Source organism: Phyllobates terribilis, unplaced genomic scaffold (assembly GCF_046119375.1).
Source record: "Phyllobates terribilis strain yellow unplaced genomic scaffold, ASM4611937v1 Scaffold_1__5_contigs__length_1240528914, whole genome shotgun sequence".
Taxonomy (NCBI): domain Eukaryota; kingdom Metazoa; phylum Chordata; class Amphibia; order Anura; family Dendrobatidae; genus Phyllobates; species Phyllobates terribilis.
In genome coordinates, this window is record NW_027362761.1 from 591,788,008 (window position 1) to 591,811,235 (window position 23,228).

At 47.3% G+C, this 23,228-nt stretch overlaps 1 protein-coding gene across 2 annotated transcripts in view; it reads right to left on the bottom strand.

Moving 5' to 3' along the window:
• The window catches only part of DDX4 (DEAD-box helicase 4), a 127,292-nt gene that overhangs the window by 36,204 nt on the left and 67,860 nt on the right, over positions 1–23,228 (bottom strand). For both annotated transcript variants that reach the window (XM_073655109.1, XM_073655108.1), the window contains 7 exons: positions 20,467–20,538; positions 19,476–19,517; positions 15,373–15,411; positions 4,179–4,205; positions 3,989–4,033; positions 1,428–1,454; positions 1,240–1,284 (listed from right to left, as the gene is read on the bottom strand). In XM_073655109.1, coding sequence (XP_073511210.1) covers positions 1,240–1,284; positions 1,428–1,454; positions 3,989–4,033; positions 4,179–4,205; positions 15,373–15,411; positions 19,476–19,517; positions 20,467–20,538 — 297 coding nt within the window. The remainder of the gene's footprint in view (positions 1–1,239; positions 1,285–1,427; positions 1,455–3,988; positions 4,034–4,178; positions 4,206–15,372; positions 15,412–19,475; positions 19,518–20,466; positions 20,539–23,228) is intronic.

Below are 23,228 nucleotides of genomic sequence, written 5' to 3' on the forward strand. Positions count from 1 at the left end.
AACCTGTCAGTAAGTAGGACAGTGTGGTTTCTTAAAAGAAAGCTGAAGGGTTAAAGCTCTTAAAGAGAGCTACCCCAGCTGACCCCCAATTAAGGGATAACCGCCTAATAAGGGGTTAATGTCGCAGACTCCCCACAACCTCTGTGAAAAGAAAAGGATGTGCGAGCCCCAGACAAAAAAGGAACCTCTATATGAGGTAATAGCTGCAGGACAGCACAGTCTGCCACCTTATTGTGCCTCAGAAAGGTGCCCTGCGCTGAGGGGGTGAGGGGTTAAGCTTCTGCCCTGACAGGCAGAAGCGACTCACCCAGCTGGCCGCGGTGCAGTGTTCCTTCGGTCTGTCGGGAGGAGAGGAGAGTGAGGAGCCCGATGGAAGCCGTTCAGTAATGGCCGCCGCGCTGTGAGGAGAGAGAAGCCGGAAGAGGAGGGGCAGGAGAAAACGAGCGCTTCCTGCCCGCGAAAGACCGGGAAGGCGCGAAGCCACGCCCCCCGCCGGCTTAAAAAAAAACGCGCGCGACTCCTCCGCTCTCCGCTCCTGCCCCGCTTCCATGTCCTGCAGGCATCCACCTGCGGACAAAAAAACACAAGTCACCACCAGAATACATGTAGCAGCGGCTGCCGCAGCAGCCGCTGAAGCACTCAAAACATATTAACATGCTGAGTACTCACCCAGCTGAGCGCCACAGGGACCCCCAGGGATTTGTGGCGCTGTGCCCAAGCTTCCCCCCAGGGCGGAGAACGCAGTGACCCCAGATGCGCGGTTTGCGTCCCCGCCAGGGAAGCATCCCTCATCCCCCGGGGCCGGCAGGGTTCTGCAGGGACTTCTCTCAAAGGGTAATGCAGATCCGCCAAGGGAGGGGTGGGGGTCCAGCAGCGCTGAGACCCCTGAGACCTCAAGACCACGGGGGTCCAAGTCTCTGTCCGATAAAAAATAAAAAATTTTCTGAGGAGCTGCTTCCAGCAGCGACCATCCTCTGTGACCTCAAATTTTAGACTGGAGAGCTGGAGTAGGAGGAGCCCAAGCTGGAGGGGCCGGACAACACTTTTTTATTCTGAGGTGTTCTATCCTATGTGGGCTCCGCCTACCCACTAGTAATGACTGTCTCCCTTCCTTCCATCTGCTGCTGAAATATATATTTCGCCTTAAAACATGGGGCGATGGGCACGATGCCTGTCCCATCCTGCATGATTGACAGGTCTTTCCTTTGAGATAGGCATACGTCGCTCGTACCAACTTACCTGTTCTCCCAAACTCTCTCTTGTCATCTGAATCGTCCCTGTCGCCTGCAGGTGGGATAAAATAGAAATCTGCTTTATACAAGAACTTAAAGTGCTGATCCATCTGAAGGAAATGGGCAATACCAGGTAATGTAACTGGCATGTGACACAAAGGGTCCTGCTACATAAAAATAAAGGGGGCTCCTTACCTCTATTTCCAAAACCACCTCCGCCACCTATAATAGTCAGAAATAAATGTTTAAGTATCACAGGAGGCAAGCTGGAAATATCAGCGAGTGATGAGCGGTGGTAACAGCATCTGCCCTCGCTGATCTTGGTATCTGCAGTTCTGAGAAACTGTAGGAGTCTACATACAAGTCAGGACATTCACTCCTTATCGGTCAGTAGAATTAACCTTCCTAAGGAGTCTATATGGGCATGTCGGTCATAGGAAGATGAACACAATGGCACCTTGATATCTTCAATCTGATGTTTTAGTCCAGAGATATCCATGTTTATCTTAATATGTAAATGATCTGTTAAGATCTATGGGCCGGACATAGATCTCACAAAGAATCCTCATAACTGGCTTAGTAATCGGACCCAGAGAGTGGTCATAAATGGTTCCACATCCAGTTGGAAGAATATCTTAAGTGGGGTACCACAAGGCTCTGTCCTGCCCTGTGCTGTTCAACATCTTTATCAATGATTTAGATGAAGGAATTGAGGGTGAACTGATTAAATTTGCTGATGACACAAAGCTAGGAGGGATAGCTAATACTAAAGAGGATTCAAAGAGATCTAAACAAACTAGAACCGTGGGCAGCAACTAACAGAATGGTTTTTAACAGGGAGAAATGTAAAGTCCTACATCTGGGCAAGAAAAATGAAAAAAGCATATACAAAATGGGAGGAATAGAGCTAAGCAACAGTACATGTGAAAAAGACTTAGGTATACTAATAGATCACAGACTACACGAGTCAACATTGTGATGCAGCAGGAAAAAAGGCAAATACAATTCTGGGCTGCATTAACAGAAACACACAGTCTAGATCACATGAAGTAATTATCTCCCTCTACTCCTTCTTGGTCCGACCTCATCTAGAATACGGTGTCCAGTTCTGGGCACCACAATTTAAAAAAACACATTAAGAAAGTGGAGCAAGTTCAGAGAAGAGCAACCAGAATGATGACCGGACTGCAAACAATGTCCTACGGGGAACGGTTAAAGGATTTGGGAATGTTTAGCTTGCAAGAGAGAAGACTGAGAGGAGACTTAAAGGGGTATTCCCATCTCCAAGATCCTATCCCAATATGTAGTAGATGTAGAATGTAAGTCCGCAAGGGCAGGGTCCTCTTCCCTCCGTACCGTTCCATCAATGTTAGTTTGTTTACTGGAAGTGATATCTGTATTTGGTATGTAACCCCTTATGTACAGCGCCATGGAATCAATGGCGCTATATAAATTATTAATAATAATAATAGATGTAATAATAATATTAGCAAATACCTCCAATTAGAAATGTAGTTTTTTGATTCGCTATGTCTTTCCTCATGTGCAGGCATTGCAGGACCTTATGTATCCACGGTTATGACCACTAGCAGCTAGCTGTCACTTTATCAGTGGACGTAACCATGGATACCAAAGGTTCTGCAATGCCTGTACATGAGGAAAGACATAGCATATCAAAAATACTATACTACATTTCTAATTGTAGGTACTTTCTATTATTATTATTACTACTACACCTACTATATATTGGGATAGGATCTTGGAAATGGGAATACCCCTTTAATAGCTGTCTACAAATATCTGAAGGGCTGTCACACTGTAGAGGAAGCAGCTGTATTCTCATTTACACAAAGAAAGACTTCGAAGCAAAAGTAATGGGATAAAACTGAATGGGAGAAGATACAGATTAGATATTGGGGAAAAAAAACTTTTCGACAGTGAGGGTCATCAATGAGTGGAACAGGCGGTCACGAGAGGTGGTGAGTTCTTCAATGAAAGTCTCCAGAGGCTGGACAGACATCTGTCTGAGATGGTTTAGTGAATCCTGCATTTAGCAGGGGTGGGTTGGACACAAGGACCCTGGAGGTGCCCTTCAACTCTAACGTTCTACGATTCCAAGTTTTGTGGGTGTCCACAGTATTGAGAGGGGAAAGCAGATACAGTCCAAGACAGGGAAGAAATAACAGGCAATACATGATGGAAGTACAGGAAAAGGAAATCTATCCAGCATTACAGCTGTGCGAGCTAGTGACAGTGCCCACAGACCTCACATCCAGCCTATATTACTGAGACACACGGACCTCACATCCAGCCTATATTACTGGGAGAGACACACAGACCTCACATCCAGCCTATATTACCAGGAGAGACAGACCTCACATCCAGCCTATATTACCAGGAGAAACAGACAGACCTCACATCTAGCCTATATTACCAGGAGTCACAGAGCTCACATCCTATTACTGGGAGAGACACACAGACCTCACACATCCCACCTATATTACTGGCAGAGACCCACAGAGCTCACACATCCAGCCATGTTATGACTTATCCTGAGGGAGTGTACTAACATACAATGTTGGGTGAAGTGAACTTGTCAGATGTGTCATGCAGCCCGACCGCACTGCAGCTGATTTAAGCAGCTTAAATCAGATGGGCACTATTATTGCTTAGATATATATTTTGCTTTAAAACTTAAGGCGATGGGTGCGAGGTCTTTCCTTTGATATAGGCATACGTCGCTTGCACCAACTTACCTGTCCTCCCAAACTCTCTCTTGTCATCTGAATCGTCCCTGTCGCCTGCAGGTGGGATAAAATGGAAATCTGCTTTATATAAGAACTTACCAAGTGCTGATCCATCTGAAGGAAATGGGTAATAGCAGGTAATGTAACTGGCATGTGACACAAAGGGTCCTGCTACATAAAAATAAAGGGGGCTCCTTACCTCTATTTCCAAAACCACCTCCGCCACCTATAATAGTCAGAAATAAATGTTTAAGTACCACAGGAGGCAAGCTGGAAATATCAGCGAGTGATGAGCGGTGGTAACAGCATCTGCCCTCGCTGATCTTGGTATCTGCAGTTCTGAGAAACTATAGGAGTCTACATACAAGTCAGGACATTCACTCCATATCGGTCAGTAGGATTAACCTTCCTAACCAGTCTATATGGGCATGTCGGTCATAGGAAGATGAATACAATGGCACCTTGATATATGCGATCTGATGTCTTATTTTAGAGAAATCCATGTTTTTTTCTTAATAGGTAAATGAGCTGTTAAGATCTATGGGCCGGACATAGATCTCACCAAGAATCTGCAGCTGCAAAGGTGTTTGTAATACAGTACTGTGTTAGTTGTGATCACACACAGATCGGCAGTGAGATCAGACTGTCAGTCATTACATGTCTCACACTGGTAACGTCCCCTTTCATTTAAAATAATCTCTGGAGGCGGAGTCTCAGGGGGATCTCTGTCCCACTGATAGATCCTAACAGCTTGTTTATATACGAGGAAAAAAGTGGCATTTTCTGGAACAAGATTTCGGGTTGCTGATATCAAGGTGTCATTTTATTCAACTTTCTATGACCTGTGAGCCCATAGACGGCTTAGGAGGGTTGATCCTGACAGAATCCCTTTAACCACCTTGGGATTTTCCGTTTTTTGCTCCCTTTCTTCCCAGAGCCATAGCCTTTTTATTTTTCTTTCAATATGGCAATGTGAGGGCTTATTTTTTTTGCGGGACGAGTTGTACTTTTAAACTCCATCACTGGTTTTACCATATCGTGTACTGGAAAACGGGAAAAAAACTCCAAGTGCGGTGAAATTGCAAAAAAAAAAAATGCAATTCCACAGGTTTTTTTTTACCACGTTCACTGAATGCTATAACTGACCTGCCATTATTATTCTCCAGGTCATTAAGAGTTCATAGACACCAAACATGTGTAGGTTCTTTTTTATTTAAGTGGTGAAAAAAATCCAAAGTCTGCGTAAAAAAAAAAAAAAAAAAAAAAAGGCGCCATTCGTAGCGTCTCCATTTTTCACGATCTGGGGCCGGGTGAGGGCTTATTTTTTTGCGCGCCGAGCTGACATTTTTATGGATTCCATTTTGGGGTAGATCCGATGTTTCAATCGCCCGTTATTGCAATGTTGCAAAGACCGAAAAAAGTAGTTCTGGTGTTTTTTTTCTCATTACGCCGTTTACCAATCGATTAATTCTTTTTTAATATTGATAGATCGGGCGATTCTGAAAGCGGCAATACCAAATGTGTGTGGTTTTTTTTTTTTAATTATTTTATTTTGAATGGGGCGAAAGGGGGGTGATTTAAACTTTTTTTTACACTTCCTGCTTGCTTCAATATTCTCCATAGGAAACTAGAAGCAGCATTTGTCAGATTGCTTCTACTGCACACAGGCAGTGAGCAGATTGCTTGTATGCAGCAGAAATGCTCACTTGCTATGAGCACCAACCACTGGGTGGCGCTCATAGCAATCAGGACATAACCAGAGGTCTGCTGCAGACCCTGGGTTGTCATGCCCACCCATCGGTGACCCGCGATCATGTGACAGGGTCACTGATGGGCAGGGCTAATGCCGCGGCGATGTTAAATGACTGACAGCGGCATTTAACTGGTTAATAGCAATTCCACCGGCGGTTGTTGCGGGCACATGTCAGCTGTAAGAATCAGATGACATGTGCCCGGTTCAGTGCGGAGTCACCACCGGAGCCCTCACTGAATCGGCCTTTCCGACCTGGTGCGTACTATTACTGACCAAGTCGGAAAGGGGTTAAGAGGCCCACATGATGGGCGATACATGATGGAAGTACAGGAAAAGGAAATATATCCAGCTGTGCTGATGCACAAGAGCTAGTGACAATAATGGCACCCTGGATGACAACAGACCTCACATCCAGCCTATATTACTAGGAGAGACACACAGACCTCACATCCAGCCTATATTACTGAGAGAGACACACAGACCTCACATCCAGCCTATATTACCGAGAGAGAGACACACAGACCTCACATCCAGCCTATATTACCGAGAGAGAGACACACAGACCTCACATCCAGCCTATATTACTGGGAGACACACAGACCTCAGATCCAGCCTGTTACCGAGAGAGAGACACACACACAGACCTCACATCCAGTCTATATTACTGGGAGAGACACACAGACCTCACATCCAGCCTATATTACTGGGAGACACACAGACCTCACATCCAGCCTATATTACTGAGAGAGACACACAGACCTCACATCCAGTCTATATTACTGGGAGACACACAGACCTCACATCTAGCCTATATTACTGGGAGAGACACACAGACCTCACATCCAGTCTATATTACTGGGAGACACACAGACCTCACATCTAGCCTATATTACTGAGAGAGACACACAGACCTCACATCCAGTCTATATTACTGGGAGACACACAGACCTCACATCTAGCCTATATTACTGAGAGAGACACACAGACCTCACATCCAGTCTATATTACTGGGAGACACACAGACCTCACATCCAGCCTATATTACTGGGAGACACACAGACCTCACATCCAGCCTATATTACCGAGAGAGACACACAGACCTCACATCCAGCCTATATTACCGAGAGAGACACACACAGACCTCACATCCAGTCTATATTACTGGGAGAGACACACAGACCTCACATCCAGCCTATATTACCGGGAGAGACACACAGAACTCACATCCAGCCTATATTAGTGGTAGAGACACACAGACCTCACATCCAGCCCATATTACTGGGAGACATACAGACCTCACATCCAGCCTATGTTACCGAGAGAGAGACACACAGACCTCACATCCAGCCTATATTACTGGGAGACACATAGACCTCACATCCAGCCTATATTACTGAGAGAGACACACAGACCTCACATCCAGTCTATATTACTGGGAGACACACAGACCTCACATCCAGCCTATATTACTGGGAGAGACACACAGACCTCACATCCAGCCTATGTTACCGAGAGAGAGAGACACACACAGACCTCACATCCAGTCTATATTACTGGGAGACACACAGACCTCACATCCAGCCTATGTTACCGAGAGAGAGAGAGACAGACCTCACATCCAGTCTATATTACTGGGAGACACACAGACCTCACATCCAGCCTATATTACTGAGAAAGAGACACACAGACCTCACATCCAGCCTATATTAGTGGTAGAGACACACAGACCTCACATCCAGCCCATATTACTGGGAGAGACACACAGACCTCACATCCAGCCTATATTACTGGGAGAGACACACAGACCTCACATCCAGCCTATATTACTGGGAGAGACACACAGACCTCACAGCCAGCCTATATTAGTGGTAGAGACACAGTGCTCACATCCAACCTATATTACTGGGAGAGAGACACAGACCTCACATCCAGCCTATAATACTGGGAGAGACACACAGACCTCACATCCAGCCTATAATACTAGGAGAGAAGGGAGAAAAAGAAAGACCTTACATCTAGCCTATATTGCTGGGAGAGACACACAGACCTCACATCCAGCCTATATTACTGGGAGTGACACACAGACCTCACATCCAGCCTATATTAGTGGTAGAGACACACAGAGCTCACATCCAGCCTATATTAGTGGTAGAGACAGTGCTCACATCCAGCCTATATTACTGGGAGAGACACACAGACCTCACATCCAGCCTATAATACTGGGAGAGACACACAGACCTCACATCCAGCCTATAATACTAGGAGAGAAGGGAGAAAAAGAAAGACCTTACATCTAGCCTATATTACTGGGAGAGACACACAGACCTCACATCCAGCCTATATTACTGGGAGTGACACACAGACCTCACATCCAGCCTATATTAGTGGTAGAGACACACAGAGCTCACATCCAGCCTATATTAGTGGTAGAGACACAGTGCTCACATCCAACCTATATTACTGGGAGAGAGACACAGACCTCACATCCAGCCTATAATACTGGGAGAGACACACAGACCTCACATCCAGCCTATAATACTAGGAGAGAAGGGAGAAAAAGAAAGACCTTACATCTAGCCTATATTGCTGGGAGAGACACACAGACCTCACATCCAGCCTATATTACTGGGAGTGACACACAGACCTCACATCCAGCCTATATTAGTGGTAGAGACACACAGAGCTCACATCCAGCCTATATTAGTGGTAGAGACAGTGCTCACATCCAGCCTATATTACTGGGAGAGACACACAGACCTCACATCCAGCCTATAATACTGGGAGAGACACACAGACCTCACATCCAGCCTATAATACTAGGAGAGAAGGGAGAAAAAGAAAGACCTTACATCTAGCCTATATTACTGGGAGAGACACACAGACCTCACATCCAGCCTATATTACTGGGAGTGACACAGACCTCACATCCAGCCTATATTAGTGGTAGAGACACACAGAGCGCACATCCAGCCTATATTAGTGGTAGAGACACAGTGCTCACATCCAACCTATATTACTGGGAGAGAGACACAGACCTCACATCCAGCCTATAATACTGGGAGAGACACACAGACCTCACATCCAGCCTATAATACTAGGAGAGAAGGGAGAAAAAGAAAGACCTTACATCTAGCCTATATTACTGAGAGAGACACACAGACCTCACATCCAGCCTATATTACTGGGAGTGACACACAGACCTCACATCCAGCCTATATTAGTGGTAGAGACACACAGAGCTCACATCCAGCCTATATTAGTGGTAGAGACAGTGCTCACATCCAGCCTATATTACTGGGAGAGACACACAGACCTCACATCCAGCCTATATTAGTGGTAGAGACACACAGAGCTCACATCCAGCCTATATTAGTGGTAGAGACACAGTGCTCACATCCAGCCTATATTACTGGGAGAGACACACAGAGCTCACATCCAGCCTATATTAGTGGTAGAGACACCGTGCTCACATCCAGCCTATATTACTGGAATAGAGACACAGACCTCACATCCAGCCTATAATACTGGGAGAGACACACAGACCTCACATCCAGCCTATAATACTAGGAGAGAAGGGAGAAAACACCAAGGTTACTTACCGGTAGCCGTTTTTTCCTGAGCCCATGACAGCACACCTTGAGAGAGAGGATCCGCCCCAACAAGGACAGGAAACCGTCTGAAATAAAAGGGCGGTACCTCTCCCTCGCTTCAGTTGTTTACAGAGCATTGAGAGGACCTCCCTAAACAGGTTAGGCACATAACCAACACCACAACATACATATACACACCACCCCAAACAGTGCACACCAGGGTGTGAGAAACATAGAAAAAATAAGGGGGGGAAACTACGGGTGCTGTCATGGGCTCAGGAAAAACCGGCTACCGGTAAGTAACCTTGGTGTTTTCCCCTCCCCCATGACAGCACACCTTGAGAGAATTTTGGAGAATTTATGAGCACCCTAGGGAGGGACCACCGCCTGAAGTACCCTTCTCCCAAAGGTGAGATCAGAAGAGGATAGATCCAACCGATAGTGCTTAAAGAAGGTGGATGGTGTAGACCAGGTAGCAGCCCTACATATCTGCTCGATCGAGACGTCTGCTCTCTCTGCCCAGGAGGTTGCAACGGCTCTGGTGGAATGAGCCCTCACATTGTCCGGGGCTGGAACCCCTGTGGACGTATAGGCTAAGCAAATGGCCTCCCTGAGCCACCTAGAGATGGTACCCTTGGACACCCCGTGACCTTTCCTACACCCTTGAAAGGCCAGGAACAGAGAACCGTCTTTCCTCCACAGACTAGTCATGTGAATGTACTGTAGCAGGGACCTCCTAACATCTAGGCTATGGAACCTGACTTCCCCTGGGTTCTTGGGATTGCTGCAGAACGAGGGTAGCACAATCTCCTGACTACGGTGAAATCTAGATACCACCTTGGGAAGGTATGCTGGATCTGGCCGCAAGGTGACCCTATCCTCAAAGATTTGTGTGTAAGGAGGATTAACCGAAAGGGCCTGCAGATCACCCACCCTAACGGCTGACGTTAAGGCCACTAGGAGGATGGTCTTAAGGGTGAGAATTTTTGGAGAAACCTTGTGTAGAGGTTCAAATGGTTCACTAGTAAGAGCGTTCAAGACTAAGTTCAGGTCCCAAGGAGGAACACCCAAGGATCTAACCGGTCCTGCTCTGGCACAGGACTTGATAAACCTCGAGATCCACCTATTCCCAGCCAGATTACAATTGTAAAGTGCTCCCAAAGCTGAAACTTGAACCTTAAGGGTCCCTGTAGCTAGACCCAGGTCCCGCCCCTTTTGCAGAAATTCCAGGATCCCTCTGATCGGAGGTTTGCTCGATAGCGGGATATCTATAAACTCTAGGAATTTACCCCAAACCCTGCTATAAATCTTAGTTGCAATTGGTTTTCTGCTCCCCAATAAAGTAGAAACTAAGCCTGGTGAAAACCCCTTGCTACTCAATAGCGACCTCTCAAATTTCATGCCGAAAGATGGAACCCCCTGGCCTGGGCATGGAATACTGGTCCCTGCATGAGAAGGTCCGGCCTCTCTGGTAGAATCCAGGGATCTGACACCGACATTAGCCGAAGCAGAGAGAACCAAGGCCTCTTGGGCCAAAAAGGGGCTATCAAAATCACCCTGGCGCCTTCCTCCCGGATCTTCCTCACCACTACTGGAATCATCACTAATGGCGGAAAGGCATAGGCCTTCCTGAACCCCCAAGGAATCTGGAGGGCATCTAAGGCATGGGGATTTTCTGCCAGATTTAGGGAGCAAAATCTCTGCACCTTTCTGTTTGCCCTTGTGGCGAACAGGTCTATGTCTGGCTGCCCCCATAACTGGACAATCTGATGGAAGACCTCCGGGTTCAACCCCCACTCCCCCTGTCTTAGGGTATGGCGGCTTAGAAAATCTGCTTTCACGTTTTCTATCCCCTTTATGTGAAGGGCGCTGAGGGATAGGAGGTTTCGCTCTGCTAGACCAAGGATCCTGTCTGCCACCACCATCAGAGGGCGTGACCTTGTCCCTCCTTGGTGATTCACATAGGCTACTGCTGTCCGGTTGTCGGACCTGACCTGGACATGGAGATTTTGGATGTGAGGGAGGAAGGCCCTGATGGATCTTTCTATGGCCCAAAGCTCCTTTAAGTTTGAGGATGCTCCCCCCTCGTGGTAAGCCCAGTGACCCTGAATTGCGAGATCTGCCAGATGACCCCCCCCCATCCGGAACTGCTTGCGTCGGACGTAATTACCAGATCTACTGGTCTGGACCATTGAACGCCTGCAGTTAGATTTCCCCTGACTGTCCACCACGAAAGGGAATCTACTACTTGTGGGGAGAGAGAGAGCCTGCCTTCTAAATGCCCGTTGCAGGACCTCTGTGCTGACAGGACCTCCCACTGAAGCCGCCTCATATGCCCCTGGGCCCACATTACTGCTGGGAGACAGGCCGTCATAGAACCCAGGAGGGACATTGCCTCTCTCAGAGACATCTCTGGAGCTTGAATGGCCTTCGAGACTAATGCAATCAACCTGCAGATTTTGTCCTCTGGGAGGAAGCAGGTTTGGCGACGAGAGTCTAGGATTAGACCCAGAAAGGTCTGAGTCCTGGAGGGGGTTAGTCTTGATTTTTGGAAATTTACTAACCACCCCAGCTGATGCAACACTTCCGTGACCACTAGGAGCTGACTGGAGCAGTGGGCTTCTGTTTTCCCTATTATCAAGAAGTCGTCTAAATATGGCACGATCACTACATTCTTGATCCGTAGGAAGGCTGTCACTTCTGCTATTAGTTTCGTAAATATTCTTGGGGCAATGGAGAGGCCAAATGGTAGGGCAGCAAACTGAAAATGCCTCAGCTTCCCCTGAATAAACAGGGCTACTCTCAGATACTTCTGATACTCCGGATGGATTGGGACGTGATAATATGCGTCCTTCAAGTCTATTACAGCCATAAAGCAGTTGCGATGTAAGAGCTTCACTGCCGAGCTTACTGACTCCATCTTGAAAGTCTGGTTTTCTACTACTTGGTTCAGACTCCTGAGGTTGATGATGGTCCTTAAGGACCCGTTTGGTTTTTTTATCATGAATAGTGGGGAATAGTACCCCCTCCCTCTCTGTGTTGCTGGTACTTCGAGAAGGACCTGCTTTCCTACTAACTAACACTTCTGTTTCCAGGGCTAATTGTTCTTCCTGGACCTTTCGTAGGGGGGTAACCACAAAGGTCCGCCAGGGGGTCTGGCTGAACCGGATCTTCAGGCCCCCACTGATAACAGCAAACCCCTGGATTCTGAAAATTATCGCATCCCAAGCTGGAAGAAAGTGGGAAAGCCTTCCACCCACTTCCAGCCTGGCGTCATTGGGAGGATCTCTTCGAACTCGAGGATGGTCCTCCAAACATGTAGCCCGATTCTTTTTTGGACTTGGCTTCCCATTTCTTTTTGTCTCCCGGAGGACGACCCCGGTTAAATTTTCTCCTCCGAAAACTAAATCTTCTTGGTTCCCCCGAAAATCCCGGGAACCCTTTGGTTTTATCGCCTGCTTTTTCCAACAGGTCTTCTAACTTTTGGCCAAACAGGAGTCTACCATCACATGGGAGGGAGCACAGTTTCTGTTTCGAAGGTAGGTCGCCTGGGCAACCTTTGAGCCACAAGGCCCGCCTGGCTGCGTTGGATAGTCCCGCTGCCCTAGCTGACAGTCTAACCGAGTCAGCTGAAGAGTCGGCCAGGAAGGCCGATGCTGTTTGTATTAGAGGTAGCTCTGCAAGTATTGCCTGTCTGGAGACCTTTTTATCTTTAAGCTGGTCTTCCAGCTGTTGGAGCCACACCATCAAGGACCTCGCCACACAGGTGCTAGCCACCGCTGGTTTTAGGCCACCTGCCGCCGCCTCCCACGTGTGGCGCAGGAAGGAGTCAGCTCTTTTATCCAGGGCATCTTTTAGGACGCCAGAGTCCTCCAAGGGCAGGGAAGACCTTTTCGATGACCTTGCCACAGTCCCGTCCCTGAATCTTACTGTTAACCGGAAATGAGCGTCTCTTCTTCTCTCCCAAGCCCGCAAACATGATGTCCTCCCGGGATTTAGATGCTCTCTCTTCCTCCAGACCCATGGTTGATCTTACTGCCCTAACCAGTCTGTCTGTATTCTCAATGGGGAAGCAGGGTCTACCGCCCCCCGATGAGGAAGAGGACGATGAATCCCACTGCTCCTCGGACTGGGAGGAATCAGAGACGGGGGAAACTTCTCTACGGGGCCTTTTCTTCCCTCTAAGGAACCCTTTCAGGGACCCCTGAACTTCTGCATGTACTATGGACTTTAAATCTGCAGCAAAATCCCAGGAATTCTCAGCTATGGTTTTGGTCACACAGCCCTGGCAAAGTGGTTTCTGCCACTCTACTGAGAGAGAAGCTTGGCAAAGGGCACACATTCTATGCTTTTGCTTGGCACTACTCTTCTTAGGCTCCTAAAAAAAGGAAGCACATAAGAGACTTCCCGTTATTAACCAGTGACATTCACGAAGCTCACTCACCCTCGGAGGTCACAAACGGGTACCGGATTCGGAGGCTGTCGCGGAACCGATGATTCCATTCTGGATGGTCCCGAGGCACTCGAAGCCTTACTCCTGCGGCTGCCACTACGATTACTCGAGCGGCTGTCTGTATACGATGCATCCCTCTGCTTTTTCTGTTGCTGAGGTGGGGGGGTAAGCTGCTGCTGCTCCTGGCTATCTGGATCAGCCATGTCTCAGAAGCGCACCACGCTTCCAGGATAGCTCCCCCCCCTTAAATATAGGGCCATCCAGCCTCCTCCGGTCTGTGGGCCCTCCCCCTTCCTCAGGCCGGAGCTCCGTTGAAAAAAAAAAAATAAAAAACCGGCCTGGGACGCTCCGATGGGCGCCGCCATCTTGGATCGGTGCCGCCTCCTGACGTCACCCAGCGCGCCGCTCCCAGCGTGCCCTGCGCTGTGACGTCAGGCGCGTCACACCCGGAAGCGTTCCACACTGCAGGGGGAGGACGGCGCCGCGGTCTCCGGGAGGACAGAGCCTGCCTCCCCGCGTGCGCCCCGCTCGGCGCAGAGACCCCAGGGGAAGCTGCGGACGGCGCTTCTGGGATACTGAACCCGGTGCACAGGCCAGTGCCCGCTCTTCCACACCGGGACAGCCCCAGGTAAGTCTTCTTTCTTCCAGACAGGTTCCCCATCAAGGACAGGAAACCAACTGAAGCGAGGGAGAGGTACCGCCCTTTTATTTCAGACGGTTTCCTGTCCTTGTTGGGGCGGATCCTCTCTCTCAAGGTGTGCTGTCATGGGGGAGGGGAAAAAGAAAGACCTTACATCTAGCCTATATTAGTGGTAGAGACACACAGACCTTACATCTAGCCTATATTACAGGGAGAGACACACAGACCTCACATCCAGCCTATATTACTGGGAGTGACACACAGACCTCACATCCAGCCTATATTAGTGGTAGAGACACACAGAGCTCACATCCAGCCTATATTAGTGGTAGACACAGTGCTCACATCCAGCCTATATTACTGGGAGAGACACACAGACCTCACATCCAGCCTATAATACTGGGAGAGACACACAGACCTCACATCCAGCCTATAATACTAGGAGAGAAGGGAGAAAAAGAAATACCTTACATCTAGCCTATATTACTGGGAGAGACACACAGACCTCACATCCAGCCTATATTACTGGGAGAGACACACAGACCTCACATCCAGCCTATATTAGTGGTAGAGACACACAGACCTCACATCCAGCCTATATTAGTGGTAGAGACACACAGAGCTCACATCCAGCCTATATTAGTGGTAGAGACAGTGCTCACATCCAGCCTATATTACTGGGAGAGACACAAAGACCTCACATCCAGCCTATATTAGTGGTAGAGAGACACAGAGCTCACATCCAGCCTATATTAGTGGTAGAGACACACAGAGCTCACATCCAGCCTATATTACTGGGAGAGACACAGTGCTCACATCCAGTCTGCTACTGGGAGAGAGACCGAGCATAATCAGATCTAGGTGACAATCTCACTTCCTTAAACTACCACTGATTGGTTGAGCAAAAAATAATATATTTACACATTATATATATATATGAAACGGGCTTAACATTACCTGATCTACCAAATACTCTGCAGCCAGAATCATTGTCTTCTAAAATCAAGAATCATACAAAAATATTACAGCACATATTAACTACAAGTCATTATACCCAAACTTTTTATCCTCTTAACCCCTTACCACCCAAGGTGGTTTGCATGTTAATGACCGGGCCAATTTTTACAATTCTGACCACTGTCACTTTATGAGGTAATTACTCTGGAACGCTTCAACGGATCCCACTGATTCTGAGAATGTTTTTTCGTGACATATTGTACTTCATGATTGTGGTAAAAATTCTTCGATATCACTTGCGTTTATTTGTGAAAAAAACAGAAATTTGGCGAAAATGTAGAAAATTTAGCAATTTTCAAAATTTGAATTTTTATGCCCTTAAATCAGAGAGATGTGTCACACAAAAGAGTTAATAAATAACATTTCCCACATGTCTACTTTACATCAGCACAATTTTGGAACCCAAAATTTTGCTTTTATTAGGGAGCTATAAAGGGTTAAAAGTTGAACAGCGATTTCTCATTTTTCCAACAAAATTTACAAAACCATTTTTTTTTTTAGGGACCACATCACATTTGAAGTCACTTTGAGGTGTCTATATGACAGAAAATACCCAAAAGTGACACTATTCTAAAAACTGCACCCCTCAAAGTGCTCAAAACCACATTCAAGAACTTTATTAACCCTTCAGGTGCTTCACAGAAATTTTTGGAATGTGGAAGAAAAAAATTAACATTTAACTTTTTTCGCAAAAATGTTACTTTAGACCCAATTTTATTTTCGCAGGGGTAAGAGGAAAAAATGGAGCCCAAAATATTGTGCAATTTCCCCTGAGCACGCAGATACCCCATACATGGGGAAAAACCACTGTTTGGGCGCACGGCAGGGTTCGGAAGGGAAGGAGCGCCATTTGACTTTTTGATTGTAAAATTTGCTTGAATAATTAGCGGACACCATGTTGCGTTGGAGAGCCCCTGATGTGCCTAAACAGTGGAAATCCCCCACAAGTGACACTATTTTGGAAACTAGACCCCTCAGGGAACTTATCTAGATGTGTGGTGAGCACCCTGAACCCCCAAGTGCTTTACAGAAGTTTATAACATGGAGCCGTGAAAATAAAAAAATCGAACTTTTTCCACAAAAATGATGTTTTAGCCCCAATTTTTTTATTTTCACAATAGTAAGAGGAGAAAATGGACCCCAAAAACTGTTGTGCAATTTCTCCTGAGTACGCCAATACCCCATATGTGGGGAAAATACAGTGTTTGGGCGCACGGCAGAGTTCAGAAGAGAAGGAGCACTGTGTGACTTTTTGAACGCAAAATTGGCTGGAATTGAGAGCGGGCGCCATATCGTGTTTGGAGAGCCCCTGATGTGCCTAAATAGTGGAAACCCCCCACAAGTGACCCCATTTTGGAAACTGCACCCCTCAAGGATTTTATAAAGGGGCATAGTGAACATTTTGAACCCAGACGTACGACACAGAATTTGATAACATTAGGTCATCATATTGAATAAGTTGTCATTAGTCTTGAGTGCAAGTGCTCGCTACTTGAGTTTGCATCGGGTACTCGGGTATGCACCAAGTATCGCGGGTGCTCGAGTGACATGCTCGAGTCCTCGCCCGCGTGTTTCACGATTATTATACACCCCATAAAAAACATGCGGGGATCGCTCGTGCATGCCAGGCAATCCCCGCAAGTGTTTTTGGGCCGTAAAGCATATGTGGCAGAGACTCAAAAATGTCACTCGAGCACCCGCGATACTCAATGCATACCCAAGCACCCGATGCAAACTCAATTAGCGAGCACTTGCGCTCAACACTGGTCGCCATATCATTTTTTTTTTTTTTTTTTTACTACTTTTGAAAATAACAAACAAATCTAACCCTACTCCTATCCCAACCCTACCCCAACCCCAACCCTACCCCCAACCACAACCCTACCCCCAACCACAACCCTACCCCCAACCACAACCCTACCCCCAAGCACAGCCCTACCCCCAAGCACAGCCCTACCCCCAAGCACAGCCCTACCCCCAACCACTGCCCTACCCCCAACCACAACCCTACCCCCAACCACAACCCTACCCCCAACCCTAGAGTTTATTTTTTACGCCGTTCCTTGTGCGGTATAAGTGATTAGACGACTTTATTCTTCGGGTCGGTGCGATTACAGCGATACCAGAATCATATGGGGTTTTTATGATTGACAGCTGTCACACACTAAGAAGCATTTTGTTAGGAAAATCTATTGAGAGGTATAATTTTTACATATTTTTGCCGACAGTCATGTGACTGATTGTTTTTTAAGGGATGAGTTGACGTTTTTATTGGTGCCATTTTCAGGCATGTGACATTTTTTGATCGCTTTCTGATTTTTGGGAGGCAGAATAAACAAAAACCAACAATTCCAGAACTGTTTTTATGTTTTTTTTTTCATGCTGTTCCGCGTGTGGTAAAATTGATAAGGCAGCGTTATTCTTCGGGTCAGTACGTTTACAGCGGTACCACATTTATATCATTTTTCTATGTTTTGGCGTTTTTACACAATAAAAGCCATTTTATAGAAAAAAATATTTTTTTAGCATCGCTTTATTCTGAAAGCTATAACTTTTTTATTTTTCGGCTGATGGAGCTGTATGGCGGCTTGTATTTTGCGGGACAACATGACGTTTTCAGCGGTACCATTTTTATTTATATTGGTCTTTTTGATCGCGTGTTAATCCATTTTTTGTTTGGCGGTATGGTGATAAAGCATCGATTTTTGCTTCGTTTTTTATTTATTATTTTACAGTGTTCACTAAAGGGGTTAACTAGTGGGACAGTTTAATAGGTCAGGTCGTTCCGGACGCGGCGATACCAAATATGTGTACTTTTATTGGTTTATTTCATAATATTTATTGATGGGTACATTATATTCTTATTTTTGGTGGATTATTTTTTTTACAATTTTTTTTTTTTTTTTTTTAACACTTTTTGGACTTTAAGGGTATGTGCCCACGTAGCGTTTTTCAAGCGTATATGCTGCGGAATTTCCGCAGCGTAAACACTTGTGAAACGCTAGGTAATCCGCCCCCCATGGTCCCCAAGGGGATTCCGCAAGCTCAATGCCCATTCTGCAGATTTTTCCGCAACGTTTATGTTGCGTGGAAAAATCCGCAGCATGTCAATTAATTTTGCGTTTCCGCAAGCGGAATTGCCTTTGCAATGCAATAAAAAACGCGATAAACGCGTGCGGAATTCCGCATGCGTTTATCCGGGAGAGGACATGCAGAAATGAAGCTTTCTGCTTCATTTCCGCAGCGTGGGCACATAGCCTTATACTTTGTCCCACTATGGGACTTTCACTTTTTTTTACTCTGATCGCCTGTATAGCACAGGAATGGAGCACCATACCTGTGCTATACAGACTGTCACAGCTGCAGATGCAGAAGATACTTTGGCCATGCGCAGTGCATGGCCAAAGTATCTTCCTGCAGTCTGGTGACCCGAATTTTGTCATGACTATATCGGGTCGTCATGGCAACATCCGGGAAGCCGGGGCAGACAGCGCTGTAGGCCGGGAGAGGAGGAGAGTATGGTTATCACCTCCCCTTGCTCCCGCAATTGACTTTGATAGCAGCATTGCGGGGGTTAATGTGCCGGGAGCAGTGCAGGGCCACTCCCAGCACCGGGTGTCAACTGACACCCGGAGGCGATCTTGCCCGCACAGCCTGTGTGCGGGCGAAATCAACAAGGCGTACTAATACGTCCCTGGCTCTTAAAGCCCAAGCCGCAGGTACGTATTAGTACGTCTTGGGCTGTAAAGGGGTTAATATATTGCAATTATATTATACAGCACTGTGTACTTACAATTGCTCATTGTGCTTTTCTACCCAGATCATTTTCCTCTTTTCTCTGCTCCATGTAGAAACAGGACGTCTCTTGTGTCTGCATTTATCATTCCCTTCAACTTCTGTTCAACTTCTGACCCAGTTGCTCCCTTTTTCTCCCCCAGGGACTTTTGCAGTGACTGATGACTCATACAGGGAAACTTGACCTCCTGTTTCTACATAGAGCTTAGAAGGAATCAACTAGTCAAGTTTTTAATCATAACAATTACCTGTTCTTCCAAAATTTCTCTGGTTGTTGTCGTTTGTGTCCCCTAAAGTTTATTAAGACCATTAAAAGACTTAATGCAAACATTCAACAGATAAAGTTACATTTTATAGACTCAGTTACATCTTACATAAGGATTTTATGACATGTGCATTTCCCAGAGCTTACACGGCCTGATCTTAATTCCTGGTAATGAGACTGAGCGTACACTCACACTCTCATCCCTCTCTCCTGTCTGTTCCTGAGCGTACACTGCCGCGCTCTCATCACTCTCTTGTCTGTTCCTGTGACTGAGTGTACACTGCCACACTCTCATCCTGCAACCGAGTGTACACTGCCGCACGCTCATCCCCTCTCCTGTCTGTTAGTGCGACTGAGTGTACACAGTCGCACTCTCATCCCTCTCTGCCTGCGACTGAGCGTACACTGTCGCACTCTCATCCCTCTCTGCCTGCGACTGAGCGTACACTGTCGCACTCTCATCCCTCTCTGCCTGCGACTGAGCGTACACTGTCGCACTCTCATCCCTCTCTGCCTGCGACTGAGCGTACACTGTCGCACTCTCATCCCTCTCTGCCTGCGACTGAAGAGTACACTGTCGCACTCTCATCCCTCTCTGCCTGCGACTGAGCGTACACTGTCGCACTCTCATCCCTCTCTGCCTGCGACTGAGCGTACACTGTCGCACTCTCATCCCTCTCTTCCTGCGACTGAGCGTACACTGTCGCACTCTCATCCCTCTCTTCCTTGCGACTGAGCGTACACTGTCGCACTCTCATCCCTCTCTACCTGCGACCGAGCGTACACTGTCGCACACTCATCCCTCTCTCCTGTCTGCAGAAAGCAGCTGCTGCAGACAGGAGAGAGGGATGACATGTCTGGATCACAAGTTTTAGTTATAAGCTGTAGTTCTTTGGGGTTTTTTAACACTCCTACTGCAAAGTCTGAGAGCTGACTGTAGCATCTATGACTGTATAATGAGCCTATAAACCTACCTGAATGGAAAGACCCTCCTCCTCCTCTGCCGCCTCTTCTTCCTCTTGATCTAAAATTGTCATTATTAAACCCTGCAGACAAAAAAATAAATATATTAAAATTTTTCATTTCTAGGGAACAGAACTACTGGCATTACTGAGCCTTTTTACTTCATATTTCCAGCTAGTTCGCACAAGTCTGCTTTGGTTCAGACTTTCCAACTATTTACACCAGGGGTCCTCAAACTTTTTAAACAGGGGGCCAGTTCACGGTCCCTCAGACCATTGGAGGGCCGGAATATAATTTTTAAGAAAAAACTATGAACAAATTCCTATGCACACTGCACATATCTTATATTGAAGTAAAAAAAACAATACAGGAACAAATACAATATTTAAAATGAAGAACAAGTAAAGTTAAATCAACCGGTATTTCAATAGGCAGGTAAAGGTCCCCAATAGGCAGGTAAAGGTCCCCAATAGGCAGGCATAGGTCCCCAATAGGCAGGCATAGGTCCCCAATAGGCAGGCATAGGTCCCCAATAGGCAGGCATAGGTCCCCAATAGGCAGGCATAGGTCCCCAATAGGCAGGCATAGGTCCCCAATAGGCAGGCATAGGTCCCCAATAGGCAGCATAGGTCCCCAATAGGCAGCATAGGTCCCCAATAGGCAGCATAGGTCCCCAATAGGCAGCATAGGTCCCCAATAGGCAGCATAGGTCCCCAATAGGCAGCATAGGTCCCCAATAGGCAGCATAGGTCCCCAATAGGCAGCATAGGTCCCCAATAGGCAGCATAGGTCCCCAATAGGCAGCATAGGTCCCCAATAGGCAGCATAGGTCCCCAATAGGCAGCATAGGTCCCCAATAGGCAGCATAGGTCCCCAATAGGCAGCATAGGTCCCCAATAGGCAGCATAGGTCCCCAATAGGCAGCATAGGTCCCCAATAGGCAGCATAGGTCCCCAATAGGCAGCATAGGTCCCCAATAGGCAGCATAGGTCCCCAATAGGCAGCATAGGTCCCCAATAGGCAGCATAGGTCCCCAATAGGCAGCATAGGTCCCCAATAGGCAGCATAGGTCCCCAATAGGCAGCATAGGTCCCCAATAGGCAGGCTGTTTCCCCCTTATAATGCCCTATGCAGGCTGTCCTTATAATGCCCCATGCAGGCTGTGCCCCCCATATAATGCCCTATGCAGGATATCACTCCCCTGTCGTTATAATGCACCATGCAAGAGATCACCCCCCTCTCTTTATAATGCCCCATGCATGTCACTCTCCCATATAATGCCCCATGCAGGATGTCACCCACGCATATTATGCCCCATGCCTCCATACATAAAAAAAAAAAAAATACTTACCTCACTTCTCGCCTGCTGCCGCTGCTCGGGTCCGGACTCCAGCGTCACCGGCGTTTTCCCGCTCTGCGCTGCCTGTGACGGCTCAGGGGAGGGCGCGGTGGAAAGACGTCACCGCACCCTCTGACCTGAGACGTCACAGGGAGCGCAGACCAGGAAGACAGCGAATCTGCGGAGGCACGGGGAGAGGTAAGTATCGGGCTGCCGGGGCCCTGAGCAAGCGGGAGGGAGCGGGTGCTGACACCGCTCTCCTCCGCCCACAGCCCGGCAGGCTGGATAAAAATCCTCCGCGGGCCATAGTTTGAAGTCCCCTGATTTACACCATCTACAACCTGTCCCATCCATAGTCAGGCCTTAATTCACCAGAATTGTGGCACACAAATGTGCTAATAATTTTACAAAGGTTGTATGTAAATGTACCAAAATTTTTGCAACTTTTTTTCCACCAGTCTTTGACAGTTCTGTTACCTTTTAGATGCTGCTGTCACTCTCAAGCTGAGCTTCACAAGAGACCACAATTTACACTTTACACTGCAACACTGTGTTAAGGCATTATATAGTATAAGCAATTGGCCGAAAAAAAAGAGGGATTTTTGGTACTCATCATAAAATCGTTCTTGGAGCCTTCATTGGGGGACACAGGATCATGGGTGTATGCTGCTGTCGCTAGGAGGTCGACACTCGGCAAAAATAGCTCCTGCTCCGCAGTATACACACGCCTACAGGCACCAAGCTCACCAGTTAGTGGCTAAAGCAGTAGAAGGAACATAAAATAACCAACTATGCAATGGCCAACGGGGCACAACCGTGAAAACTAAATGAGATGCCCAACAGGGCCAACTGGACATATGCCCAAAATCAGGGAGGGTGCTGTGTCCCCCAATGAAAGCTCCAAGAAAGATTTTACGTTGAGTACCAAAAATCCCTCTTTCTTTATCGCTTCATTGGGGGACACAGGACCATGGGACATCCTAAAGCAGTCCCTTGGGCGGGAGAACACAAGATAGTAACAGACTAGGTCAGACTTCGGCAACTGCCGCCTGCACAACCTTCCGTCCAAGACTGGCATCAGCCGAAGAATAAGTGTGGACCTTGTAAAACCTTGAAAAGGTATGGAGTGAAGACCACGTTACGGCCTTACAGATGTGAGAAGCCGAAGCCTGGTGGCGAACCGCCCAAGAAGCCCCCACCGCCCGGGTGGAGTGAGCCCTTACTCCCGGAGGGGGAGGTTTGTCTGAGACGCGATATGCCTCCAAAATGGTTGAACGTATCCAACGGGCGATTGCTGATTTGGAAGCAGGAAGACCCTTGCGACGCCCCTCAGGGATGACAAACAGGGCATCCGAACGCCAAAGGGAAGCCATTCTAGGTACACACGTAGAGTTCTGACCAAATCCTGTTTATGTAGGGATTTCTCCCGTGGAT